General features: G+C 45.7%; 1 protein-coding gene across 1 annotated transcript in view; it reads right to left on the bottom strand.

The window, feature by feature from the left end:
- Window positions 1-1,543: 1,543 nt before the first annotated feature.
- The window catches only part of RALGAPB (Ral GTPase activating protein, beta subunit (non-catalytic)), a gene marked incomplete at its 3' end in the record, with an annotated part of 43,558 nt that continues 19,387 nt past the window's right edge, over window positions 1,544-25,714 (bottom strand). Inside the window, 15 exon segments of the mRNA XM_009874031.1 lie at window positions 1,544-1,709; window positions 4,842-5,000; window positions 5,963-6,172; window positions 6,811-6,963; window positions 8,471-8,554; window positions 10,689-10,884; window positions 12,509-12,660; window positions 14,484-14,666; window positions 17,172-17,305; window positions 19,317-19,449; window positions 19,623-19,687; window positions 21,529-21,676; window positions 21,903-22,017; window positions 23,061-23,228; window positions 24,414-24,615. Coding sequence (XP_009872333.1) covers window positions 1,544-1,709; window positions 4,842-5,000; window positions 5,963-6,172; window positions 6,811-6,963; window positions 8,471-8,554; window positions 10,689-10,884; window positions 12,509-12,660; window positions 14,484-14,666; window positions 17,172-17,305; window positions 19,317-19,449; window positions 19,623-19,687; window positions 21,529-21,676; window positions 21,903-22,017; window positions 23,061-23,228; window positions 24,414-24,615 — 2,268 coding nt within the window.

Here is a 25,714-nt window from a genome sequence, read left to right as displayed (position 1 = left end):
CGTGGCCTCCTCAGGGCCGAGTGCGGGGGGACCATCCCTGCCCTGGCCCCGCCGGTCACAGGACACTCGACTCCCAAATAAGTTTTTTTAACTCATCAGAGCCATCCACAAAGAGAAAACACATTTAAAGAAACACATCTATTTAATCATAGCAAAGACTGGAGGAGAAAACACAGCAAGCAATCCCCACGCGTTGCTCCAAGTCTAGTTTAAACCCACCATGTCAGTCTCTCAGCCATTGCTTGCTAAAGGCACAGCTCCACACGTGGCTTTTTACGAGAGCAGAACCAGATCAGAGGTAGCCCTCCCTCCCATCCCTGCATGCTGCTTCTGTTCCCTTGTCCCCCAATTATTTGGTGGTCTGTGATCTAACTCAAAGGGCTGAAAAAATCCCAGTTAAAAATCAAGAGGTCACCTCATTAACTCGGGGGCTGCGTTCTGCACAGCCGTGCTGACAGAGCCGACTGCAGAGCAGAAGGGAGAGGGCTCTGCTCAGAGTAAAGCCCAGTCTGATCCTGGCCTCAAATTAAAAATACACCAAGACGCAGACATTTTGTAACCTCTGACTTGTTTAGAGAAAGCCACCTCTCTGTTCTCTTAACCTCTCCCCAAAATGTCAAGCTTTCTGTCGTTTGTAGTTACAGGTGATGAGCACTGCCAATGCGCGGCAAAGGGAAAGCAGAGCAGGAGCCCCAGCTAAGCAACTGCCGCAGAAATGGCCCTGCACCCAACGCAAACGCCGGGTCAAAGACACTGAACGAGCTGGAGCAGCCTGTCCAATGCTTCTGTGTGGCCCACAGCCGGAGGCTGAGGCTCCAAAGACCACCAGGAAACGTCTGGCCCTTGGAGGAGCGACCAGGAGCCAAGCTGAAGGCAAGCCAGGCGCTGTCAGAATCCCAGGTCGCCTGACAAAGTTGTTCAAGGCAAGAGCTACCCCGACCTCCAGTTCACCACCCTGGGAGAGCAGTTCACTACCCTGAGGGTCATTTCGGTTGACAGAATGAGGAGAGGGTGGCACATGACAAGCCCAGAGAAACAGCCACTCTGGCAGAAAAAAGGAGAGTAAACGAAGCGGGACAGAAGAGCTGCGCGTGGGCTCCAGCCACCATGGCCCACCACCAGCAGCTTCTTGTCACTACTTCCTACCAAGCACCGTTACAAAGCTGCCCTTGCTTTCAGACCACTACAAATGGCACAGTGTTTCAAGTCTATGTGCCAATATGCAGCACAATCTGTACCCAATTTCACCCAAACGCTCCTTTTGGATAATCTATTAAAGCTTCAACTGACTCTGCTGAAAGTGTAACACAGATTTCTTGCTGAGGCTGCTTCCTCCCAACAACACAGAGACATTAGTTTTGCTCACTTTGACTTGAAGCTTAATCTAGTATTTACACATTCCTCCCTAGTAAATCTCAGCATTTATCCAAAAAAGAAAAAAATTATGCAGGTGCTCAGACAGGAGCAAGAAATATTTCATGAACTGTCTCCTGAAGGAGGCTAAACATTTTCATTTAATATTACACCATTTAGGATGTCTTACCTTGTTCGGGCCCCTCCTCATCAGTGCAGCTATTGATTGACCAGCTCGTTGAGACATGGCCAGTCCACCCAGGGTGCTTCCCCACATCAACAGACCAGCCAAGAGACAGCAAGAACTCCAAGAAGTGTGGCTGAACAATTCTGGAAGACTCCATGTTCTTTAGGATCTGAAAGAAATCAGCAGCACCGTGGTAGGTACAAGAGACTCCAGGAAGCAAGCAGCTCTCTTCCTTCCCCACTTTTTCAGCTAAAATTTTGTATTGTCAACATGGTTTTGCCCAAATAGAGCCTAGAACCTCAGACCTCCATCCATGGACACTACTCTCCGCTGCCCAGCACCCTCTCACGCTGCTTGGCAGAGTCCTGTTCCATTAACACATCTTTCTGCCATCATCGCCAAAGCCTGTGAAATAGTTACTTGCACGACCAGAAATGGCAATTTTGAGATTGATCCACTCATCAGGGATAAACCACAGGACTGTTCAGTGCAGAATCTATGTTAGCACCAAATGACATCAGGATTTTCTGGACAATTTTTACTGTGAAACAGAGGTGAAATTTTTGGAGAAGGTATTTTATCAGCACTCACCTGTACATGACATACAGTGATTTAGAAGGCAGGCTTCACCGCACGTTAAATTGTGAAACGTTTTGCGAAACAATTTTCAGCAGAATTAAGCATACACCTTAATTAAATATCACTCTGTACTGTTCACTTTATACTTTAATCCTAGTTGTTATAAAGATCACAGAATCACAGAGTGCTGGGGATTGGAAGGGACCTCCAGAGATCCCCCAGTGCCACCCCCTGCCAGAGCAGGGTCACCCAGGGCAGCCCCACAGGAACGCGTCCAGGCGGGTTGGAAAGTCTCCAGAGCAGGAGACTCCACACCCTCTCTGGGCAGCCTGGGCCAGGGCTCCGGCACCCACACAGGGAAAAAGCTTCTCCTGATGTTTTGTGGAGCCTCCTGTGCTCCAGCTTGTACCCGTTGCCCCTTGTCCTGTCACTGGACATCCCTGAGCAGAGCCTGGCTCCGTCCTCCTGACACTCCCCCTTGACATATTTATAACCATGAATGAGGTCACCCCTCAGCCTCCTCTGGGTTATTTCCACATCCAAAGGCAATTTTTCTCCCATCGTGACCAAGTGAGAGTCGAGACCTTCACCAAACAGCACACAGGGAGACGTGGGCAATTTGTGATTTGGTCTACCACAACTATCAGGATTTGTGGGACAGACAACACCGTGCAACACATCCCTTTCTGGGCCACGTGAGAATGTGGTTTGTGGCAGGAACACCTCCAACCTCGGTTTGTGGCAGGAACACCTCCAACCTCGGTTTGTGGCAGGAACACCTCCAACCTCGGTTTGTGCAGGGGCAGCCCACTAGGATGCGGAGCAGAAGCTACAGGGACGGAGACAGGAGCTGGAAGGAAAGTGTCCAGAGAGGGGCTCCTCACACCCACGCTGTCCTGGCACCCCATCCAAACGTCTCTTAAATAATCAACAGTGACTGGACATGCGGCACTGAAATGTTACTCCTACTCTGGTTACCGAGCTCACTCAAGTCATTGCTCTGCTTCAGAATGAATTGAGAGGAGCGCAGCTCAGAAGACAACCTCAGAAAATAGGCAGGCTCAGGCTTTATGCAACTACCTGCTTTTACATTTGAGCGCCTTTGAAAAAACAATTTGCAGTAAGGCAGGGACAAGGGGCTATTTTCACAGACCATTTAACGATGGGAAGCACAACGATTTAAGAAGTGTGCAGGTAGTTTCATAAACACCACGAGACCCTTCTGAGCTGTAAAAGCCCACTCCCACATAAAGACATTTGGGCCTAAGGCAATAACCAGCAGGCTAGGCACTGCACAGCGACCAGCACTCCTCGTGACAGGACAGCGCGTCACCGCTCGGAACAGAGCGAGGTCCCGAGCTGGGGTGGGAAGGACTCGCACACCCAGGCGGCTGAGCGGGACCGGGCAGCTAGTCCTGCTCCAAGCAGAAACTGTCACAACCTGGCTTTGATCTCCTCCTCTCTTGATTGTTCATACTGAAAACTAAACAGGAGAGAATTAAGTCACAGGCCTTTTCAAAGATGGGAGCAGGATCAGCGTCTCACTCAGCTCAGCTCCACGGAGACGAGCATGTTATTAACTTGACTGTCTCTGCCCAACCTGGAAGGCTTGTGTACCTCAGCAGGACCTCCAGGGATCCTGAAGCAGGAGTGGTATCTTTACGCTGTGTCTAAATATGCCCCAAATACAAGATTTTTTTACATCTACACGGCAAAGCCCACACTAACTGGGTTTCTGAAGGCCAGCAAGTTCTGCAGGACTGAGTAATCTCATCTGTCTAAATCTGTAAATGCATATAAGCATCAGATGGGGAAAAGAGCAGCATTCTGCTAGCTCAGCAAGAACACATTTCAGCTGGAAGGCAAGTCTCGGATACCTTGTTTTGTCGCTGACTTTGGAGATGAAAAGACTGTGTACTGGCTACTCTGGATTTCAACTTGAAAACTCGCAAACAGCACGATCCTGGTTTCAGGACTGGCGCACCCCACGCAGAAGCACAAGGTGCGACAGAGGTGTGTCAGCTGTGCACTCACAGCAACAGAGGAGATGACACAAGTTATTTCAGAAGCTGGGCCTCTGCTGTTTACTGTGAGAATTACAAATGGACTGAAGAGAAGGTTCTACAGAACCAACTTTTTCTAAGGGAGCCCATAAGCTGGCTTGGTGAGTTTCTAGGTCAGTCTAAAGAAGTTGCCATTTAGATTTTCACAAATGAACCTGATTAGCCTAATCAGATTTGAATGTAAACTGTGTAATGTAAAGACTTACAAAGCAATGACACTTTCTTACATGCAGGAAGTTTTTCTATTCCTTTAACACATGTATAGTATTAGAATCAAACCAAGCTACCTGCATGCTGCACAGCAACCTGCCCTGAAACCTGAGCCAGGAAACCCAAAATGTGGTTCTGATATGAACCTTTGAACTCTACAAGTAAGGACAATAAGGTCAGAACAGATAACCAAAATAGTATTTTAATATAGAAAATGTATTTTTATCTAAAATATATTAAAAAGTTGTTAGGCAATTCCTAAATGCGGGTAATGTACCTCAACCTACAGACAAAAGGAGCACGCAGAGACAGGTTACAGCTCTCACCAAATAAACATGAAGCCCAGAACGCTCGGCTCGACCGTAGCCATGAGCAGCAATGCTTTATTCGCTGAGGATTACTAAAAACTAGCCAATATCACTTAGTCAGCACTCTACATTTCCACTTACCTCCTGGCTTGTCTTCTGGCCTGCCTTCATGTAGAAAATGAATACAGTATCAAAAGGACGACACGGTAGTAAATCCAAGTAGCCAAGGTCATCAAAAAACCCAGGAAGAGCAGAGTCAAGTGCAATCAGGTGAGGAGGTAGACGACTGTTCGCAGGTTCCTATCCAACAGACAGAGTTCAACAGCTTAAAAAAAAAGACATCTTTTCTAACCGAAGAGGCCTTAATGGCTTCAATCCATTAAAATATAAAAAGACAATTCCCTTTTCTCCTAAGAGCAAGATCATACACAAACTTCTGCTGCAATACAATCCTGTCTCTGTAATGGAATAACAGCAAGTACCACAATTTGACTATTTGTTGCATTCTACTCTCCTCATTAAATAAAACCAGTATTTTGCCAGCAAAACAGACATAACATTTTGATCAAACAGAGTGCTAGCTACCACAATGAAAGCAGCAGATACTTTCAAAAACATTGAACCTATACAGTCACGTGTGTAGTTTCATATTTACTATTTTATTACCAATAATACGTAACATCCTAAGCACTTTTAGACACAGTTTTTGCAAAAACTCCACTGTCTACTTTTGTTGATGGAAATGCAACAGCTAAAAGGAACAATCCACAGGCAATAGGCAGAATTTCCAATAAAGAATATGGATTCTATAAACTGTTGTTATTTAGAAGTTGAAAAAGACACCTCTTCAACCTACACGTACTCCCAAGTGCTTATACATAATTAAATCACTTCAGCACAATCATCTCTGGAGCAGAAATTCTAAGGCACTCGTATTTCAGAAACTCTTCAAGTACCACCTCGAAGCCCAATTCAAGCCGAGGGAATGATGTGAAGTATGAACACACGAACGGGCTGGCTCAGGTACCCGCTGCAAAACTAAAGATCCCGCCACTGACTTGGGGCATGTTCAGCTTGAGGCGTGCGTGGGCTTCCCCAGCCCTGCTCTCAACCCCGCAAGACGGGAATCCGTCACTTTGACTGGACTACAGCTCAGCAGCACTCAGAATTACACAGAGAATCTTCCACTAACTGAACTCTGGCCAAGCCAGACCATATGGGTACTGAGGGTACTCGCACAACACTAAGAAGCATCAGGTCACCTTCAACGCCTCTAGCGAGAGAAACCCGAAGTGAGAGAGGAAGAGGCGTGCGGTCTGGAACTCCTGCGCCGGCGGTGGGGGCTTACACTCCGTGATCGGATCGGGAAAGCTCTTCTTCCGCCACTCCTCCTCACTTTGCTGATCTATGGAAGTCTCAAAAATAATCTGCTGTGCCATGCCATTCCTCAGCTTCTCGTGACGCTCTTAAAGCTGAAAAACATTGCATGAAATGCTGAGTCCACCGTGATTCACTCTGAGAAGAGTTCCGTGATGCAGGAAAGCTGTAAGCCACAGGCACAGCAGCAGCTGCCACTCCACTACAAGGATCTTTACTGAAGCGCCATCGTCACGAGCTCGCAACGTTACTTAAAACGAACGGCTAAACATCCTGTCTGCATGGGAGAGCTGCTGCAAATTCATGTATCCAGTATCAGCTACAGATTCACCCTTTTAAGTGAACAGGAACTAAACCCCGTTTGGCACCCTGAAACTTCAAAGCGTTTTTGAGACATGCATCCCTTCCTCCCACAGGGAGGTCTCAGAAAGTCCCTTCCATTTCCCCAGAAGCAGCAGCGAAACACAAGTCATTGTGTCACAGCGGTACCAGCAATAGCAGTACTAGGATCTGTAACAAGACAGCAGTGCCTCCCAAAACCCACGTCCCAGGCACTGCCATCTTCCTGGAGAAGTGCACAGTCTTCACTAGTCTGCAGAGGTCATTATTCCTTTAATATGAAATTAGCCAAGCTAAAGAGTAACACTATTTACACTTAGACATTCGTGTATGATTCATGAACAGGCAAAAAACCCCAAGAACAACATTAAATCAGAGACTCGGAGTTACTTACTTCCTCATTCACAATTTCATGCAAATCAGGAATGCTCAAGTCAGCCTTCACAAATGGGATCTTGTCCACTTCTTCAGGAAAAGGGCGGTGCTTCACGCTGTACTTCAACCCAACATCATTTTTAGGAGCTGGTCGAGGTTCTGGCACAAAAGTCTAACAAAAAAGGGGGATTGTTTTTTCATTTAAGGCATCGTACCATTAGACAATACTTCGTTACCACACTAACCCACTAGTGAGACCTATCACTAAAAAACATTCAGTAAATCGACAGACTCGTACTACAAATGCGGCTGTAAATTTTAAGAGACACAGTTCTGCCCATTTTGGTGGCCACCCTCCTGGAATCTATGAACCCCATGTACGTCCTAACCTCTAAGCAGCTGCAAATCCCAGTAAAACTGGCAAGCTCACATGCTAACACCTTATCCTTCAGCCCATTCTAACTGCGTTGAGGGAAGCTCCCGACTCTTTGAGAAGCCTCCACTTCAACCCCGCTGACTATGACGACCACGAGAAGTCAAGCTGAGAAATCCGGGAAGAGAAGAGCAGCAACGCTGCGGGTCAGGAGCGAGATGCTGCGCCAGAAGATCAGAAGGGCTTGCATCATGTGTCCTCATGCAATTCTGACACGGTTACTGCTGCACGGTCTGAACTGCTGCTATGCAATTTAAAACTTGAAGTTACCAAGGAAAGCAGCAGCAGACCTAGGTGCAGGTTTGCAGTGCGGAAGGCTCCAGTAGGACTTTCAATTACACCAAGTACAACTTCATAAATTTATTTACTACCAACTATGCTTCAAAAGGGACAAAACTGTTCTAGTTACAGAATGCCTTTAAACTGGAAAAGTTCTCTTAAAACGGGTAAGGAGGCCAGCAGCCAGGACACGCTTCTCCCGTGTGGGACACCAGGACTATTCAGCCAAATTCCTTCCGCGACAGCCGCTCTGCAGGCATCCCGCCGACAGCCTTCCCGAAGGCAGCCTCGCAGAGACCCCACGCAGCTGAACACGAACACGACAGCTGACACCGACAGGCCCTCATTCCAGCTCCATTATTTTTTCCTTTATTTGACTGAGGTGCACGTGAAGAGGTCAAAGATTTGGAGAAGTTCACAGACAGACAGAGATTTTGATAACAGAAGGACATGCTCCACTAGACAACTGTAATAAGAGATTTTACTGTAAAATGAGATTGTGTTATTCTTCCTCCACTATTCCTCTCCAGAGCCATTCCAGCATTCACCTAGATAATTTCCTTTCATGGCAGGTTTGCAGCCATCCTTGCAACATTGGGCTTGAACAGCTGTTCCCGCTGCAGCACCTCCGGGCTTTGCCTGACACCCTGAAATCACCAACGCTCATGCCTACAGACTAAATATGCTGCCCACTGCCCCATCACCTCAGAAGATGCTTTCAGGAAAAAAGGAGAATGCCCCCTCCCCTTAAACAAGTCTGGAAGGCAATGGCACTTTCACAGCCTGAATTTCATATTAATTACAAGTTGTAAAGAGTCACCAGAGATGTGTCACATTACCTACAGCTAAAGGCCCCGTGGCTCTGCCTTAACGTATAATCACCAGCTCTGCGGGGCTGTCTCACATTAGTGGAATTTCTGCTGAACATCTCTAAGTTAAAGATTTCTTTACGGGCTTTGACAGAGACCTTTTGATTTGCTTTAGCTCCTCTTGGCAAAAGGCAGAGTTGCTGGGCCCATGCAAATCTTCCCGATGTCCCACGGATCAAAACCTAAAGAGTCATCTGCAAAGCACACAGGTTAGGGGAATAAAACATCATCATAGATTGCAAACAGTTCACCGTGCAATAATTACACCAGAAAGAAACACACACATGATAACAAGGTTTTCTTTTCAAGGTTAACTGCCCCCTAACCCTGAATTCCTGGTGAGGAACAAGCAATCCTCCTCCGTGCAGCAGGGCGACTTCGTGATCTGTTCAGCAGATGCCAGTTCGGTTTCATCACTGAAAGTAACTTTCAACCAGATTCACGCAGGTCACTGTTTCTCTCCAAATTACCTCCAGGAAAACAAAAAAGACTGTCCAGGCACTGCCCATTTAGGTAAGACAAATGACCATATGGAGACAGCTTCCATACTTCCCATGACCTTCTGCAAAGGTCCCATAAAACAGGAGTGATAAGAACAGCGGAAGGACAAGAGAAAATGGGCAAACCAAGCCAGGGGAGGATTCTGACTTGCTATCGTGGAAAATTTTTCACCACGAGGAACAGGGGCACAGAGGAACTGTCCTCACCAGTTTTCAAAGGCCTACGCGGACAATGGCAGGTTGCACTGCCCTGGTCTGAGCTCAGGACTGACCTTGTGCAGAGCAGGAGGTTGGACTGCGGATTCCCAAGGGGCCTTTCAAGTTGCCACAACGACAATTTTGACATTGCAGAGATTTTAGCCTTCCTTTGAGACTTAAAGGGCCACTGATATTGGTCACTTTAGAAAAGGGATCATCATACCTCTACGGATTTTTGTTTTAAAATTATTTGTATTTTTGTTTTGTGCACAAACCCCACAAACTGACACCATCAGGTAACCAGCAGGCATATATTCATTCCTTCCCCAGTATTTCAGGGGAGGTTCAGGGTGCAGCATAGCTATATAAGCACACACACAGACAAAACAAACCAGCTCCCCACAGTAACCCACTGCAGTGATCTGCCTCAAAAGCGATCCGAGATACTTGTGCATTACTGCAGTTAATCTTGTAATTCAAAGGGGATTTGCAAGCAAGTTATGCACAGCAAGAAAAGATAATCTAATTTAAGATTCTAATAGCTTTATAGGATTCCTCTGTAATGTATTTAGCAGAGGCAGAGTGAGGATGAGAATTGCTCAGCCGTTCTAGCGTGCTCTAATCCACTCCAGCCAGGAACACGCTCGCTCAAACCCAGAATTGGGGTGGGCATGCAGCAATGGCTCCGCGCCAGCACTTTCTGCGAGGTCTATTTAGTGAGTCTCAATGAGGTTGGAGCACTCTGGACCACAACTCAAAAGAACAGCTTCTTTTAGCCCATGCATGAAGTTCTGTGTGTTCTCTGCTTTCAAGACTAGCATCTAGACTCCCTCTGGTCCGGAGGTGAGGGACACGTACCTGGGCAGAGCAGCAGAGCTCACATACTTTGAACTGAGGTAGCACAGAAGAGAATTTTCACCTATTCTATTAGGTGATGCCATGATACATGAAGATATACGGGTTCAAAGTGTTGTGCAACTTAATACCACCTCTTTTAATACAAATTCTTGTTGGTCAAAGGATATGAAGCTGAAACAAGTTAGATTCAGCTGTGAAAGCCAATACTGTGTGTCAGATCCCCCTTAGAGCGGGTGTCCTAGGTAGGGCAGGATGGTGCATGGCAAAGTTCTAACAGCTCCTGAGCAACTAAACCCATTTGAGCTGAGAGCAGCTACAGAAACATTTAGTTACAGGAGACCAAAAGCAAGCAAACGCAATTATGCAAGCATAAAGGTGTCACTTCAACCACTTGTTGAGCACTTATTCCTACGGCGCCTCCTACACTCTCTGTACTTTCCTTCGCTTAGGAACAGTGATGTTTTCAAAACGTAATGCTCTTGCTTTGTACCAGCAGCCGTGTGGATGGCAGCCAGCTGCCAGGATCTCATCTAACTGCGTGCCAGACAGGCACTGCACAAACAGTTCGGATGGGCTTCGTCACATTTAACTACCAGTGGCATCAAGGTTATTCCCACCCCTTCATCCCAGCAGGCCACTCTGCTCCATTCCCCACCCCCCCCAACAGGTAAGCCCCTGAAGTGAGAGACACGTGATGAACAGCCTTTGGTTTTGCAGCTCCAGAGAGTTTTAACCAGAAGAAGAAGGAAAGGGGAAGTACGAACTTACTCTGCTCATTCCCTAGAGGCTGCTCCAACATTGCCAGGATGACACTGTTGTCCAGGACGAAGTAACGGAAGCTATGCTTATTTATGGTAGGTAGGCGAGAATATTTAATTAACGTGGTTTCGTTCACCAAGCTGCAAGGAGAAGCAGGGCCGCTGGGAGAAGGAAACGCTCCAAGTAACTGCATAATGCTGCAAGTAAGAAAATAAGTTAAGAGTTATGGCAGATTAAGATGACCAACTGTTCCACCCAAGCACAGACTTTCGCTCATATTCCTCATTTGTACGTTGACACAGCAGCTACCCTATCGGGGCAAGCCTGCCCTCTCCCATCAGCTTGTTTTAAAACAGAAAGAACAGTCTCAGAAAACACAAACAGGAAAACTTCCAAAGAAGAGTACTCTGCCTATGAAATCCGTTTCTTCACTCATTTCATGCCTTAAAGCACGAAACGTGTACTCTCCCACAGTCGTTTTTATGTTCATTGTCCAAAGATGATTATGGATGACAGGAGATAATCATCCACACTTTAGCCCACTCGTATCGACAAGCAAGGCAGGGATGGTGGAAGCAAAGAATCATTAACTTAAAACCCTTTAAGACAGACGCAGGATCACACAGGCAGGACTGCCATGGATGGTGACCTTCCCTGGGAGAAAGCCTCCAGGCACGGTCCAACAGCGCCCACCTCCTCGGAGCCACAGCCCCGGGAGGCTCCTCCAAGTACCGCCTTAAATCACCTGGACTTGCACAGGAGCTACCTAACGCTGTTGGAAATTGAAAGTTTCTGCTGCAGGAACCAATAATGAGAGTTCTCCAGTGTCAGACTGGAGATCACACGAACTAACTGAGACGTTACTCTTAGCGCCACCACCCAGACCATAAGTACATGTACTGAAGTCTTCCCCGCACACTTTTCCACCTTACTCTGAGAACGTAAAGTTCCATCTCTCTAAATGAAAAAAGGCACTTTTAAGCAACAATAAAGGTTTGTCTGCAAGTTCCAGTGAGCAGCTGTTTTTACCTCGGAAGCTATCCAGTTGTTTTTACTAGCAATAAAGTTTATAACAATTTTATTGCAAGGGACAGGAAAAAAAAAAAAAAGGAAAGCAGGCAGATATTGCCTTCTGCAAAACATATTTATCCTACCCATCCTCAATCTGTCCCGTCTACCATCATGCCATTCACCCAGGAAAACAGCGCTTTTCAACTTCTGTGGACTAAATTGCAATTTTCCTCTCTGTGCTTCCCCCTCCCCAACCCACACGTTATCTGTTACTGCATTTCCACCAGAACCTCTCAAATATATCCAGCAAGCCCGATGCTGTGGGCAGAACGACATGGCACCCTGCACCAGCTTCCGCCTCCTGCCTGTGCCATTCCCTGCGGCGCCACACGGGAGATGGTGCCTGTCGGCTCCCCGGCCAGCGTGGGCTGGCCACCTCGTCAGGCTGAGGGTCAGAAGGAATGGAAAGAAACCATCCCCGGGTCCAGGTGGCCGGAGACAGAGGGAACTGCTGCCTGCAGAGAGGACAAGCCCCAGGGGCTCTGGGGTTTGCTCTCTGAGGAAGAGAACAGGCAGGAGGGGGAGACAGCAGCGCCGGGGATGTTTGTGCTGTTGAACAGCACTAACAGAAGGATGGCAGCTCAGGCAGAGCGCAGGGCAGTCCTGCCCCAAGGGCAGAAGAGGGAGCTTCTGGTTGACTTCTCAAATGTTTTTACACCTACATCACAGAGATCTCACCAGCCCAGAACTCAATTGAAACGCTCTTGGACAAGGCAACGCTACGCAAACATGCTCTGGTAAATTACACACCACGTCAGTGTAGCTTCAGCAGCATCCTTCACTCGCATGGATGCGGGGTTTGGCTCCTTATCTCCTTTGTACTTGACCTCTTGTTCGCTGTTTTTGGACTTACTTCCCGAAATGCCCAGCTCCACAATCTCCAGTACCTCCTTCAAGCAATCCTAAAACACAAGAGGAACCACCTTAAAGTACAAGCCCACTGATAAATGTGTCCAAGGCTTGGGTGAAACAGCGACAGGTCATCGACTAAAAGTCCTGCTGATAAAAAAAAAGCTCAGAAATAAAGGCAGAAGATTATTCTAACAGACAGTGTTCAAATAAGATCACATTTGCTATAGGAATAACATTTTCTCTATCTATAGATGTCTACTTAGGTTCGTATTCTAGTGGTAAGTGCTCCGAATGAATACACGCACACAATAGATTCTGTTACATATGTGCATAATACCTGGAGGACTAAAAGTGAGACTGAAAAACGGACACATATTTAAAGAAGTAAATAAATGCTTTTGTGAGCCACTCTGCAGAACTTTTAATTAAGTTTTAAGGATATTAAGAATGAACCAACGTGGAAAATTGCAAGAAATCCTTCTCCAAATCTTAACGGCTGCCAACAGCTTTCATAAGTAAAATATACCACAGTATCTAATTCATCAAGAGAATATTGTTCTTATTCTGAAACTACACAGCAAAGCTTCAACAAATCCGTTACAGGTGGGGCCAGCACTCAGGTGGGACTCACATGTTGGTCATTAACAAATTCGTTTGCTGAAAATATCTAGATTGCTACAACAAAGGTTCAACTCTCATGGCCTGAGCTACAGAATAACAAGTAAAGTGTTCTTGCAAATACAAAACGGCCTAAAATTTGAACACAAGTGGTCAGTTTTTACCACTAGAGACCAGGCAGGGTTCTAGCCCTTGGCCTGTGTCCGTCCTTATATTCACAGAAAAAGAGGCGAAGGAGACAGAAGTTCTCTGACAGCAGAAATAACCAGCACTGAGATGCACAGACTGGCCATGAAGAACTGCAGAAGGAGCTTACAATGGTGGCTAGGAAAACTGCAGCTGAAATTCAAAGCAAATGTAAGGTGGGGCACCTGGAAAATTGCAATCCTAACACTTGAAAGTGAGCGAGAGGTTCCCATCTCACTGTAACGAGCTGAGCAGCTCGTGTTCCGTATATACTACATACAGTATGTAATATGATCTTGATATGCAGTCATAATAAAAAAAATACACTAATGAAAGGAAATAAAATGAAAGGAAAGTGACTGTCCCCCTGTCCCTGTGCCTGGTGAGGCCACATCTCCAACTCCGTGTTGTTCTGGGCCCTCACAACAAGACGGACTTGGAGACTAACAATGAAAATCTGCACTCAAGTATTTTCACTTGTTTGATTGTTTGTTTTTAAAATCAGCAGGACAGAAGGCTGTTTGAACACACATCTTTTATTCCCTACTCTTTTCAAGCTTCCCAAGAAAATTCCATCTGGTCTGGTCATTTTCTAGAAAACTGTTTTCTTGGTGAAACAAACTACAGTTATCAAAATATTAGCACCAAAGGAGTTCTGTTAGGTCTAGGAGATGCTTTAGTCAGGTAAGAGCTAAGAGTGGCTTTTAGTGAGGTTTATGTGCAGCAAGTAGCTATGCTACATACAGGCCAGTTATTCCCATATTTCTCTTTTCCTTTTTTTTTCAGGTTTTCTCCTCTCCTTTTCCAGTTTCACAAAGCAAGAAGAAAGATCAAGCTGTTCTTTAGAAGTAAGGACAGGTAATCTGAAAGCCTAAAACATTCTCGATGAATGAAGTGCAGAAACTAAAATTCAGATCGATTTCACACCTAAACCAGTTTTGCAATTCCGAGTCTACCTTCTGAAAACTAAGACGACCACATTGTTTTAAAGCGCCAAGGACAGCCTGGTCGGGCACAAAAGGCACCGCAACTCAGAGCGCTCGGGCTACGTGTGCCGGGGGCCTCTCACCTTCTCATCCAGCATGTCGGGGTGCTCCGTGAGCCAGACGCAGAGGCACTGGAAAGCCGCAACGATCATGGAGTGGAGGTCGCGGGAGTGGAGCGGGGCCGGGCGGCTGCACTGGTACACGATGTAGCTGCACACCGAGCTGATGGCTCTCTTTCGGTCGGAGGAATCGACCACCACTTTCACCTGGGCCAAGCAGGCAGAAGAGGATGAGAACTTGTCCGGAAAAAAAATCTTTCAGAGAGTAGTTTTAAATGGCATTTTTAACCGCAGTTTTAAGAAACAGGAATAAACAGTTGAGCTTTTATGATTACAGCTTAAAATCTATGGGTAAAAATATTTAACTGTGATGAATATTGAAACTTAAAGGGAAGAAGTGCTGCACTGAGGTGCCACCACATTGTAGGGCTTGGTTTCCAAGAGCAGCAGCAGTACCAATATGGTTGGATAACAAACTAATTGCAAACTGAATAAATTAGCATTTGAAACTTATTTTCAGCAAACACCTCCCTCCTTCAGCTCTATCAACCCCTTCCATACCTCCAAGATCTCAATCCCTACCAAGTTTCCTTTCCACGGGGCTTCACCCTGCTCACATAACTTTCCACCAGGCATATTTTATCAGCATAGTAACTTCCACCAGTGAAAAAAGGGACAGAAAGCCCATCCTCAGACAAGCAGAATGGCAAAGAAACCCACAGCTCCTCCCTCAAAACTCAATGCAAAAACCCCTAAGCTTCTTCCCTAGCTCAAGGCTTCAGGGAGCAAGGCTCCAGACCGGAGGCTAGAGAAGAGCCCTGTACCGAGCTGTGAGGATCTACCTCACAAAACTAACTCAAGAATTGAATTTCTCTTCTCTATTTTTCAAAGCCTCTGACTTGGCAGGTCAGTTAAAGCCAGATTTTTCAACTCTGTACACCTGACCATGCTCTATAAAGCTTTACTCGTTACAGTGCACCCCTGTCCAAGCAGAAGGTGGATGATCTTGGTGGCGACACCAGCAGAGCAGGGAAGCTGTGCTCCACAAGGAGGGGTGACAATTCAGAGCCGCAGGATGAAGGCAGCGTTTCCTTCAGAAGCAAGATCTATGGCAGAGTCCCCTCAGGATGAGCTTACGAGAAAAGCTGGTTGGTGAACCAGCAGGAAACAGGATTTTTGAATTCATCAAGTCCCATTAATAAGGGTATTTACCAACCTAAAGGATTCTACGATTTAGTATTAACCTGGGACGGCATTTGAAAAGGTAATGTATTTTCACATTCCTGTCTCGTTGTAAGACAAGACAAAATAAAAGGTTTAACCACACGAGCTGCAGGAACTCCTGGTTCTGTATGACACTCTATAAGCAATACCCATCCATTAATTCACTGCAGACCACTTCCAAACACATCCTTCCGCTGAGATTGCTGCAATAATAACATAAGCACGCAGTCCAAAACGGCTCAGTGCTGACTCCACGCTCTAAAATATGCCCGAGACGCACATTTCTAGAGAGATCTGTTGCGATCCCAGGAAAATATGACAGGAAATGCTGAATTGTCACGCCAGGTCATTGTGGCTGCTGTAAATATGCTGCACTTTTGCTTAACCAACGCCATGAAGTTCAGCTTGGGCACAAGAGCCCTCAAGCAGAAAAGAGCATTTCACTATTCAACAAAAATGCCCCCGTTCCACTAGCTTTAGTTCACTGATTTGCTGTTGAATCAAGAAACTGTGCACAGATAAACTTCTGAAGAAAGCAACATCTTCATATTAGAAATACACTAACAACTTTCTAAGCTCGGAAAACCTTTTCCAAGATAAGATGGAAAAGCAAAAGCAGGTACAACACTTGTAAAAAGGGCAATTAAGTCATTTAATAACCCGGCATATTTGCAGTCTGTCAACTAAGAGCAACAAAGCCCCTTGTTTCTAAGGCTGGTTACCCTGTGAACAGACAGACTGGCCTCCCAGCCAAAGACAAGCTGCAATAAATGGCTCACCGTGGGGCTGGGATCTCATGGCCCAAGCCCCTACGTTGCTTAGTACCAAGTTTTTCTTCACCAAATATGGCAGGTGCATCATAGAATGCTGGGGGTTGGAAGGGACCCCAAAAGATCCCCCAGTGCCACCCCCTGCCAGAGCAGGGTCACCCAGGGCAGCCCCACAGGAACGCGTCCAGGCGGGTTGGAAAGTCTCCAGAGCAGGAGACTCCACACCCTCTCTGGGCAGCCTGGGCCAGGGCTCCGGCACCCACACACGGAAAAAGCTTTTCCTGATGTTTTGTGGAGCCTCCTGTGCTCCAGCTTGTACCCATTGCCCCTTGTCCTGTCACAGGGCACAAGTGGAAAGAGCTTGTCCCCTCCTTCTTGACACCCAACCCTCATATTTACACACATAACTAGATCTCCTCTGTAGTGTAAAAAGCAAAGCAAAAACCTAAACCAGACACACACGGAAATTGATGTGGGCAGTTTGGAGCCACCCAGCTGGCTGACCAAACCCCGCTGGAATCACTCAGCAGAGTCGCGTGTATCTGAACAAGCCACCCTGAGCTCCGCTGCTGGCCAGGCAGCACTCGCAGGGCACACAGAGCACCAGGAGCAGGCGAGGTGCGAGAGGAGCACTGCTCCCTTGTGTCCAAAGAGGACCTCGGCAGGACTATGAGCTCCCTTTGAGGAGAGGCTGGAGCCCCTCAGGTTCAGCTCTCACCTTTGCCAGTCCGGAGAGAAGCTCCAGCGCAGCCAGGGAGATGCTCATGTCCTGCCTCCACTGGGAGTTGAGCCTTTGGGTGACCAGGTGAATGCTGCGGATCAGGAGTCCCGCAGCGGTATCTGTATGAAGAGCTAGGATATAACCCCAATGCCGCACGCCACAGGGAGGGAAAATAACTAAGCGTTAGTGACAAAGAGCAAAGCACAGGTACAAGCCAAAGCAGCCACAATACACACATAAAATAAAATTATACACAACTCAGAACCTAGAAATCAGGTTGGTCACTTCTGCACAGGCTAACTCCCTCAGACACACCCTCAGACATTATACAAATAATTTAATCTGAATGTCTCTTTAAAAAAAAAAAAAACCAAACAAAAGGACATTTTGGACAATCCCAGTGCACTGCAGCATTTCAGCAGCGGAACAGCTGCCCTCAGGTTGTGTTGTTGTACTTAAATTGCTGTGATGTCCTGTAGACTCAGAAAAATCTGGGAATTGGTATGTACATGAGACACGAGTACCTGCACACTCAGGCATCAACTAGTAGAGCACACGTAACTTCAGATATCTATGCCCGAAGTTATCTGTTCTTTCTACACCTAGTGTCTATCAGAAGCTGTACTGGTTAGACAAATTTAGGTGATGAAAGAATTAGTTCCGGAGGTAAAAAATAAGTATTTCTAGACTTTTAATTTCTCTGAACCTCTAGCTCAAAATTAAAAATGGAAAATGTTCTTCGTATCAGTTGTTCTCATTTCAAAGTACTAGGAGCATAAACACTATACATATAAACACTAAAAATGAAGTAGGCAAATGAATTTCAGAAATAAAACCTGCTAAATGACTAGTTATAAAGAGACAAGAGAACTATGACAGCTCAGGTGTATCCTTCCCAAAAGGTAAATCATCATATTTAACATTCAAAAGCTAAGTAAAACATTACACTCGCAACAGCTTCAAATGTCTGCTACAATTAAACAGTAAAAATAGACCATCTTGTTTTCAGTTTTCTCTTGCCTGAAGCATCCAGCAGAAAAACAGAAACCCTTTTCAGAAATTCCTTACAGCCTTACCTGGCTGCTTGGAAACTTCAAAAAAATCCAACAAACACATACTACAGAAAAATCTTTAAAGTTACGTCATGGTTTAAAGACTTGGTAAGTGAAATACTTAAAAGTCGTTTTTAACCTTATAAACGGATATTTTTACAAACACCCATCAATGGAAACCCATATGAATTAAACAGACAATTCAAATGGCGTGCTGAAAACTAGCATTTTAAGAATGTCAAACAAATCCTGTAGGGAAGGCACCGACATGCTTATATGAATCCCTAGAACATGCTAAAGTCCTTCCTACTAATCTGCGGCTAAGGAGAGGAGGAAGAACTAGGGGGAAGAAATGGGTTTTGGCAGGCAAGAACAGAGCTGGCAGCCTGGCTACAGTATCACCAAGCTGATCTGTTCTCACATCTACTTGGTCAGCATCAGTTAAACTTCTGAAGACCAAAGGGGCAAATGAAATTCCAGGATCCCAACGTGGAGCCAGCTTACCACACAGATTCAGAATAATACAGATTTTATTACAAAAGTTCAAAAGTGCACAGTACAAGACATAACAAATTAAGGTTAATTACTAAATCCTTTGTTATAACAAATGACACATCATAAGCATTCTGCTTACTTGTTCTACAAAAACAAGAATTCCTCAAATGCCCTTTAAATATAGCTTAAGAAAAGGTGCTGCAGAACCAGGTAAGCATGAATGCCACCAAAATGAATGAAGCAATTAATTTACCCTTGGTGTAAATTTATCCCATTACTGTTCATGAAAATTAAGTGCCTTGAAAACATAAGCTAAAGTAAAGCAGGTTGCAAACACCTTTTCCATAAGCTGCTACGTTCTTACTTTTAAAATGTTAGAGTCCTTTAGTAGGATTAAAAAACCACCACCAAAAGGGCACAGATGAGCACAAACTGGCAACAAACGTTCGTCCACCCTGGGTTCAAAACACCCGTGCACATTAATGTATTAGCCAGAACTAGGAACAGAAAAAAACCCAACAAAAATCTACCAAAAACCCAAACCCCATCACGTTGGCATAGAGTGACAGAGTTTTTTCCAAAGAGCTTTCCTTACCATAATCCCTCAGAAGGGCTTGTGCTGGTCTCTCGCTATCTGGCGTCGTGGGCTCCGTACTGCCCCCACTTGCAGTGCTAATGCCACTGTTAGTACGACTGTGGCTTTTGCAGAGGTTATTTTCGCCGCCGTTCTGCAAATTGAAAGTCAGGTTTAAGCAATAAGAAGATTTTTTTCCGAGTTCCCTGTATCAGCGGACGCAGATGATCAAACCTCAGGCTGCTTACTGAGCACCTGCAACAGCAGATAAAAAATGAGGAATGCGTCCCTTCTGCAGCGGTAACTTCATAAACAAAAAGTACTTACTGTTTCCATCTGACAGCCAATGGCTTCCAACAGCGCTGAGTCTTGGACAATGTTCAACATTGCACCTGAAGAATCAGATACAAGAAGGTAAGCAAAGACCGCAGTAGAATATTAACCACCAAAATTTACAAAGAAGCACTGAAGGTCTGATATACAGGATCACCATCCTGCTTTATAAAAACCCTTCTAAAGAGTTTTATAAAACACAAGATTTGCTCCAGGCTCAGCCATGTGAAGGAGACGAGAGCTGAGACAGAGAACGCTTTCAGCTATTTCAAAAAATGCTTTGAGCATAGGTTTTTCAAATTCCTCAGCTGAGCGGGATTTTGGTTTCACCGAAGGGCTGGAATCGTTCTGTGTCTCCCATCAGACCGTGCTTGTTTCAAGACTTGGGTTACATGTAAGGATATCTGCTGATTCTGTCAATAAAATAACTGTACGTGTTAGATAACAGAGAGCTGAAACGAGCTGTCCGCAGTCACCTCAAGGGTTACACACCGCCAGCCTCGCCTACAGTCCTGTCTGGCCCAAGTTGGCTCCCTTCCCCAGCTTGGCCAGTAGGACCCAAAGGGCAGCTGGTAACTGGCAAACCAAAACATGTTTTCAGGTCTCAGTGAATGACCAGTACATAGAGCAACCTGCACGAAGATGAAGGGAGTAATATCCATTCAGCAGCCCTTGGGACATGGGCACAAAGGGCTACAGTTGCTCCCATACTGATGAGTGACCAGTGAAATGATCCCCCAAACCACTGTAACACAAGGAGCTTTAGAAAAATAATGACATTTCTGTCCCTGACCTACCAAAAAAAATTTTAAAAAAAAAAAAAAATCAAGGCTAATATTTGCATCATTGATAATCTGTGGGTTTGCAGAGTAAAATAAAAATTGCTTTTGTTTCAATTCAGGTAAAATATTCCTAAATCAGAAGGCTGGGTCACAACCTGGGGTGGGACACACTGAAATTCTCTCTTCCTGGAAGCCATCCCCAGTCCTTTAACCTTCTGTGCTTTTTTTCCCATCAGTGCCCAAAATATTGCATTAAAAAAAACTTTAAGTGCAGCGGTAGGCAACCCTACTGCATCCAAACTAGCCAGCAGGCAGTTCTTTCCCCCATCTGCGGAGAGATAACTACACGCAAGCACAAGACACTGAAATTGCCGATGCCATGCCTGAACAGCCCGTACCCGCGCGCAGCATCACCCCAGGCAGGGAGGACAAGAGCAGGGAGGGCGCAGACCTGTCACAGGCAGACCCTGACACACTCGGGGGCATCAAAAAATTTTAAGTTCCTGCCCTTGGCATTGGAAGTTGAGGCAGTCACCATTCGCTACATGAAGAGAAATCCTTCTCTCTACATTCCGAGTATTCAGAAGGGCGTTTGCTATTTGCTCTTTGTAGGCAAAGAACAGTTTGTCGCCAAACTATGGGGCACCTCCAGACTCCAGTCCCAAGCTTTCATCTGAGGATTTCCACAGAAACAAATGCCATCTGTGTCCTGCTAGTGCGGGACCACCGGCAACACGCAGCATTTCAATTTGTCTCAAGGCTTAATCGTGTGCCAAACTAAAGTCTTCTCTGTAACCCATTAGCCAAGAATCCTTCCCAATATTAAACTTTTTTTTGTCCTAGTTACAGCCAACTTCTCCTGCTAGAATGTGCTTTACTTTCACCTCTACTTTTCAGGTACTGTTCCACATTTGTATAAAGATAATTACTTTAACGAAAACATCAGATTCTTGAAGGTGTTTTCATAGAATGAGGGAGACTGTACGGACAACAACCTGCCCGGAACTTCATTTTTTTTTCTTGCAAAGCACCACATTACTAACAACCTATTTTATTCCAGGACAGACTAAGACAGACCCTTCCGTAATGCAGTTAATGAATAAAAATGTTGAAATAACCTAGTATCATTTGAGTGTTGTTGGGATCTGTTTCCGTTTGCAAAGCTCCTATAAGTATATTCACAAGCCTCAGCTTCAAGGAGAGGAAGGTTACTGGTTTATCATACGTTGAGCTGTCATCATTGCTGAATTTCCCTTCCAGGACAACCTGAAGGAAAAATACATTTAGTTCAGTATCAGAGATCACAGCAGCATGGAATTGGTTTCAAAAGTCAACACCCACAGCACGTGTGGCTCCTGATAACTTGTAACACAGCCCTGCTGCCACGGTCCTAAACAGAGCACCCGGCACAAGCCCCAGTCACCCTCATCCCACTCCAAAACAACCGGGAAAACAAAAATGGGAACGCAAAACAGAGCGGGAATTTCACTACCTCAGACTTCACGGTTCCGAAATGATGAGGGAGAGGCAACAGAGACAGCAAGATGTTAATTGAAGCTCTTCTTAGCTCTGTGGGGTTTACATAGATTTTAAACTTTGAGAGTTCTCTGCAAATCAAAGCATCATACAGTTAATCAACTCTTCACAGGAATCTGGAGCCAAATCTAAGTTAAAATTAAACATACAGCCCCTCAGTGGTCTTAAATAATTTGCAGTACACAATGTAACCGTCTCTTTCTAGGCTCAGGATTTCCTTTTTTTTTTTTTGTGAACAGCAGCAAAAACAATGAATTCCTGCAGGAACCACCCCTTGCTAGGGATGCTGTACCCCACATAAAAGCACCAGCTGATCAAAGTATTACTCATATGCTGCGTCTTCAAAGCGCAAAGTTTAGGTCATGAGCTAACTTAGTTCAACTCAAACCCACCCCAGAGTATCGGAGCCCTGCAGCACGCTGGCGTGCTCGCATTGCATCAAACACGGGCTGCTTAGCAAATACAGCGGCTTTTCCCACCAGCAAGTTCTTCTACTTTTAAGGCCTATCCGAAAGAAGCGGCGGCTCAGGTTTAAGCCCAGAAAACAGGTAATGTTTTGTGTGTAACTTCAAAACGCAGAACTAACACATAAAACGTGTGTTGAAGGCGGCACATACAGAGTAGTATTCGCAAAATGTCCAGAGTTCTATACAGCTCTGGCAAGTGAGGTTACATCTTCTTTCAGCAGCCTGTCTAAATTACCAACATTTCTAATTAATGATGCATAAGATTACTCTCTTAATGAATTCACAAGATACTAGTCCCTGTTGCTGTGGTGAAGTTTTACTTAAAAATCAGTAATTGTCAATATATCTAAGCTAAATCTGTGCTTTTCCCTATTCTTGCAGATACTGCTTTCCATCGGCAAACACGTAGACAACACAACTCACATCATTTAAAATAAGCACTGTTGCTGCTTTAAAGAAAATGGCATCAAATAACATTGAAAATTAAAGATTAGAGAAATCCCACTACTATCAGCAACAAACCCATATACACTACGGGCCCACGTTACAGAATTCCTCAGTGAAAACTACTGAGGAATGACAGACACTCCAGCAGATAAACACCTCCCCACATTTGTGATTGTGTTCATAGAGAAATAGCAGTTTACCTGTCAGGTAAAATAGTTTCGAGAGCCGAAATGAAATAAGGAACCACCACATCGATCCCTTTCAGGTCACAGCAGAACAAAGGAGGGGAGTTCAGAATAACACTGGCCAGAACAGGGTGGCAAACGAAATCCGCTATCTGCAAACCCTGAATTAAAAGCATGTAAAATCTGACAAAGAAAGATAAGATTAAATTATTTGCACATAGAAAAGCATCAGCATCCCGCACGAACAAGAACGTGCAGCCACTGTTTGATCTCTTCTCTGTAACACACAGGCAAGCTCCAAACATCAGAGCCAGAAAATACCTACACAGGCAGCCCCCCTCCATTACTTTAGCACAAACACGCCCAGCGGGCTTAACAAACCCCCTCCCGCCCCCGCGGGTTTGGCAGGAAAAGCCAGCACAGCCCAGTTTGACCGAAACCTCAGGCTTGTGGCCACTGAGGGACCAGGAGCTGCGCGAGCACAGCCCATGCGGGCACCGACGGCGCTGAGGCCCCTGCTCGCCCGCTGCTCCCTTCCCCACACAAGGGTGGGAGCGACACCTGCATTTGAACTCCCCAACATGTGAAAAATACTGCAAAATCGTTTTCTTTGGAGGGGGAGCACAGGACAGGATATCCTGGCCAGCAATATGGAAATTGAGATCAAATATAAAGTAACCGGTTCAAACGAAAACGCAGTGGGGCAGGAACCTAGCTAGCCATCATCCTGAAACAGTCTTTTATACTTTTTAGTTAGAGAAAACTTCTATCCCCTTTGTTGTATTTTTTAAAAGGCTTGAAAACACAGAAGAATCTCAGTGACTGGGCAGAAGAAACACAAACTATGTATATACAAACCACTGTGATACGCAATAAATAAAATAGTAAGAATAATGAAATATTACTTCATTTCTCTATTTAAAGGGGGGAAAAAACCCCAACTGCAAACACATTCAATCCCAGGGCTGCAGTGCTTGACAACATATGAGTTCATACAGTTTATAAGGCCATGAAGGCTCCTCAGTCTGCACACTAATTTTTCCCATCTGAACAATATTTGGTGACAAGTTATTGAAAAGCAATTACAAAAGAAGCAAGAGTGTATCAAAAAGAGAATGCTCCTTCCCTCTGGGAGGCACCTTAAGGGCCTTCCCTTCACCTGGAACTTGCAAACCCAGTGAAAACCAGTATCACGAGAAGACAAAAGGAAACCACTGCTCAGTTTCACCAGCGATGCCCTCCTGGGGGCTAACTGGGATTTGGTGAATCGGCAACACAGGATTCGGCCACTAACCGAACGCTCTTTGCCAGGAGTTAGTTTGCCCCACAAAGTTGTGCCAATAAAGCAACGGGAAGACAGGTCAGTACCGGGATAGGTAAGCTGGCAATATTTCCTCCCCGGTCTTCTTGCTACAAAATATCCTACACAGCGTCCCGCACGCCTCCGCCCTTCCCGCTTCGTAGTTGTCTGGGAATTCGCTGGCGTCAAACATGGGGTTGGAAGCCATCGTGTCCGTGGACATTTGCGATCCTTTCCGGCGAAACTCCACGCTCGCTTGCGTCGCTATAGCTGGGAAGAGAAAAAAAAATAGCATTTCACTGCGTTTGTTAACATACCTAACAGGCTCATGGGATCCTGGACACAAAGATCAAGTAAAATTTAGTAGTTATCATGAAGCTGTTAGTTCGCTTATTGGAGTCAGTGCCTCTGTTTAGAAAGTATTTGTGGGTGTAACTAACTTGGCTCTTTATAAGGAACGCAACGACTGACTTCCATAATCTAGAGCCTTTCTGCTGGGAAGAGCACACTTCTACCCAGTATTAACTTCCTACCCCCTCCACAGAAGTACCTCACCTAGTTCTCATCCCCATTAAAATCAGGCACCACCTTGCCCTGCTGCCTTAAAATACAAAAAAAGAAAAACCCCCAAATTTTTACACAGTGCCATTGCTGCGAGCTTACTTTTCATCTGCCCAACTCATCTCTTAGGCTGCTCTGTGTACAAACGTACTCGTTTTAAAAAATAGAGATATATAAAAAAACCTCTAAGGACACACAACAAAAGGGTAAGTTTGCTCTTGCTCTGGTCCCTCTCTGCTGATGTGACTATGGAAATTGCCAAACAACTTGGAGGTTTGACAGCCTCCGGTGAGGTCGGGCTCTCTCCTGCTCCCCAGCGTCCTGCGGGGAGGGAGCCCAGAGCTGGGCAGTCCCATGTCCTCATCTCCGAGCCCCAGCTCCGGGCTCCCTCCCCGCAGGACGCTTCTGCCAGTCCAAGCCAACCAAGCTCACGTGTTTCTAGAGAGGTTTCTGGTCGCCCTTTCACACGCCAGTATCAAGTGCTTGCTTTGCTGGCTTCATCCTCTCCTCCAGCATGGCAGTGAAAAAAACCGATGCAATTGCTCTCAGCGTGATTTTGTTCTCTTTGGGCAACTTCACTCTCAGATCACTAGACAGAAAGAGCGTGTTCCTTCTTATTTTTAGCTGAGGCTATAGTGATCTTCCACACTTTTATAAGCTACAAAATCAAACAAGAGACACTCCCAACAGAATCACCCCAGTGCAGTTCTACCAGCATCAGAGAATCAGGGACTGGTCAAGGTTGGAAGGGACCTTGAAGATCATCTCATTCCAACCCCCTGCTGTGGGCAGGGACACCTCTCTGCCG

This window comes from Apaloderma vittatum, unplaced genomic scaffold, assembly GCF_000703405.1.
Source record: "Apaloderma vittatum isolate BGI_N311 unplaced genomic scaffold, ASM70340v1 scaffold26687, whole genome shotgun sequence".
Lineage (NCBI taxonomy): Eukaryota > Metazoa > Chordata > Aves > Trogoniformes > Trogonidae > Apaloderma > Apaloderma vittatum.
Note: the sequence above shows the minus strand (reverse complement) of the source record. Positions and strands in the feature narration are given on the sequence as shown.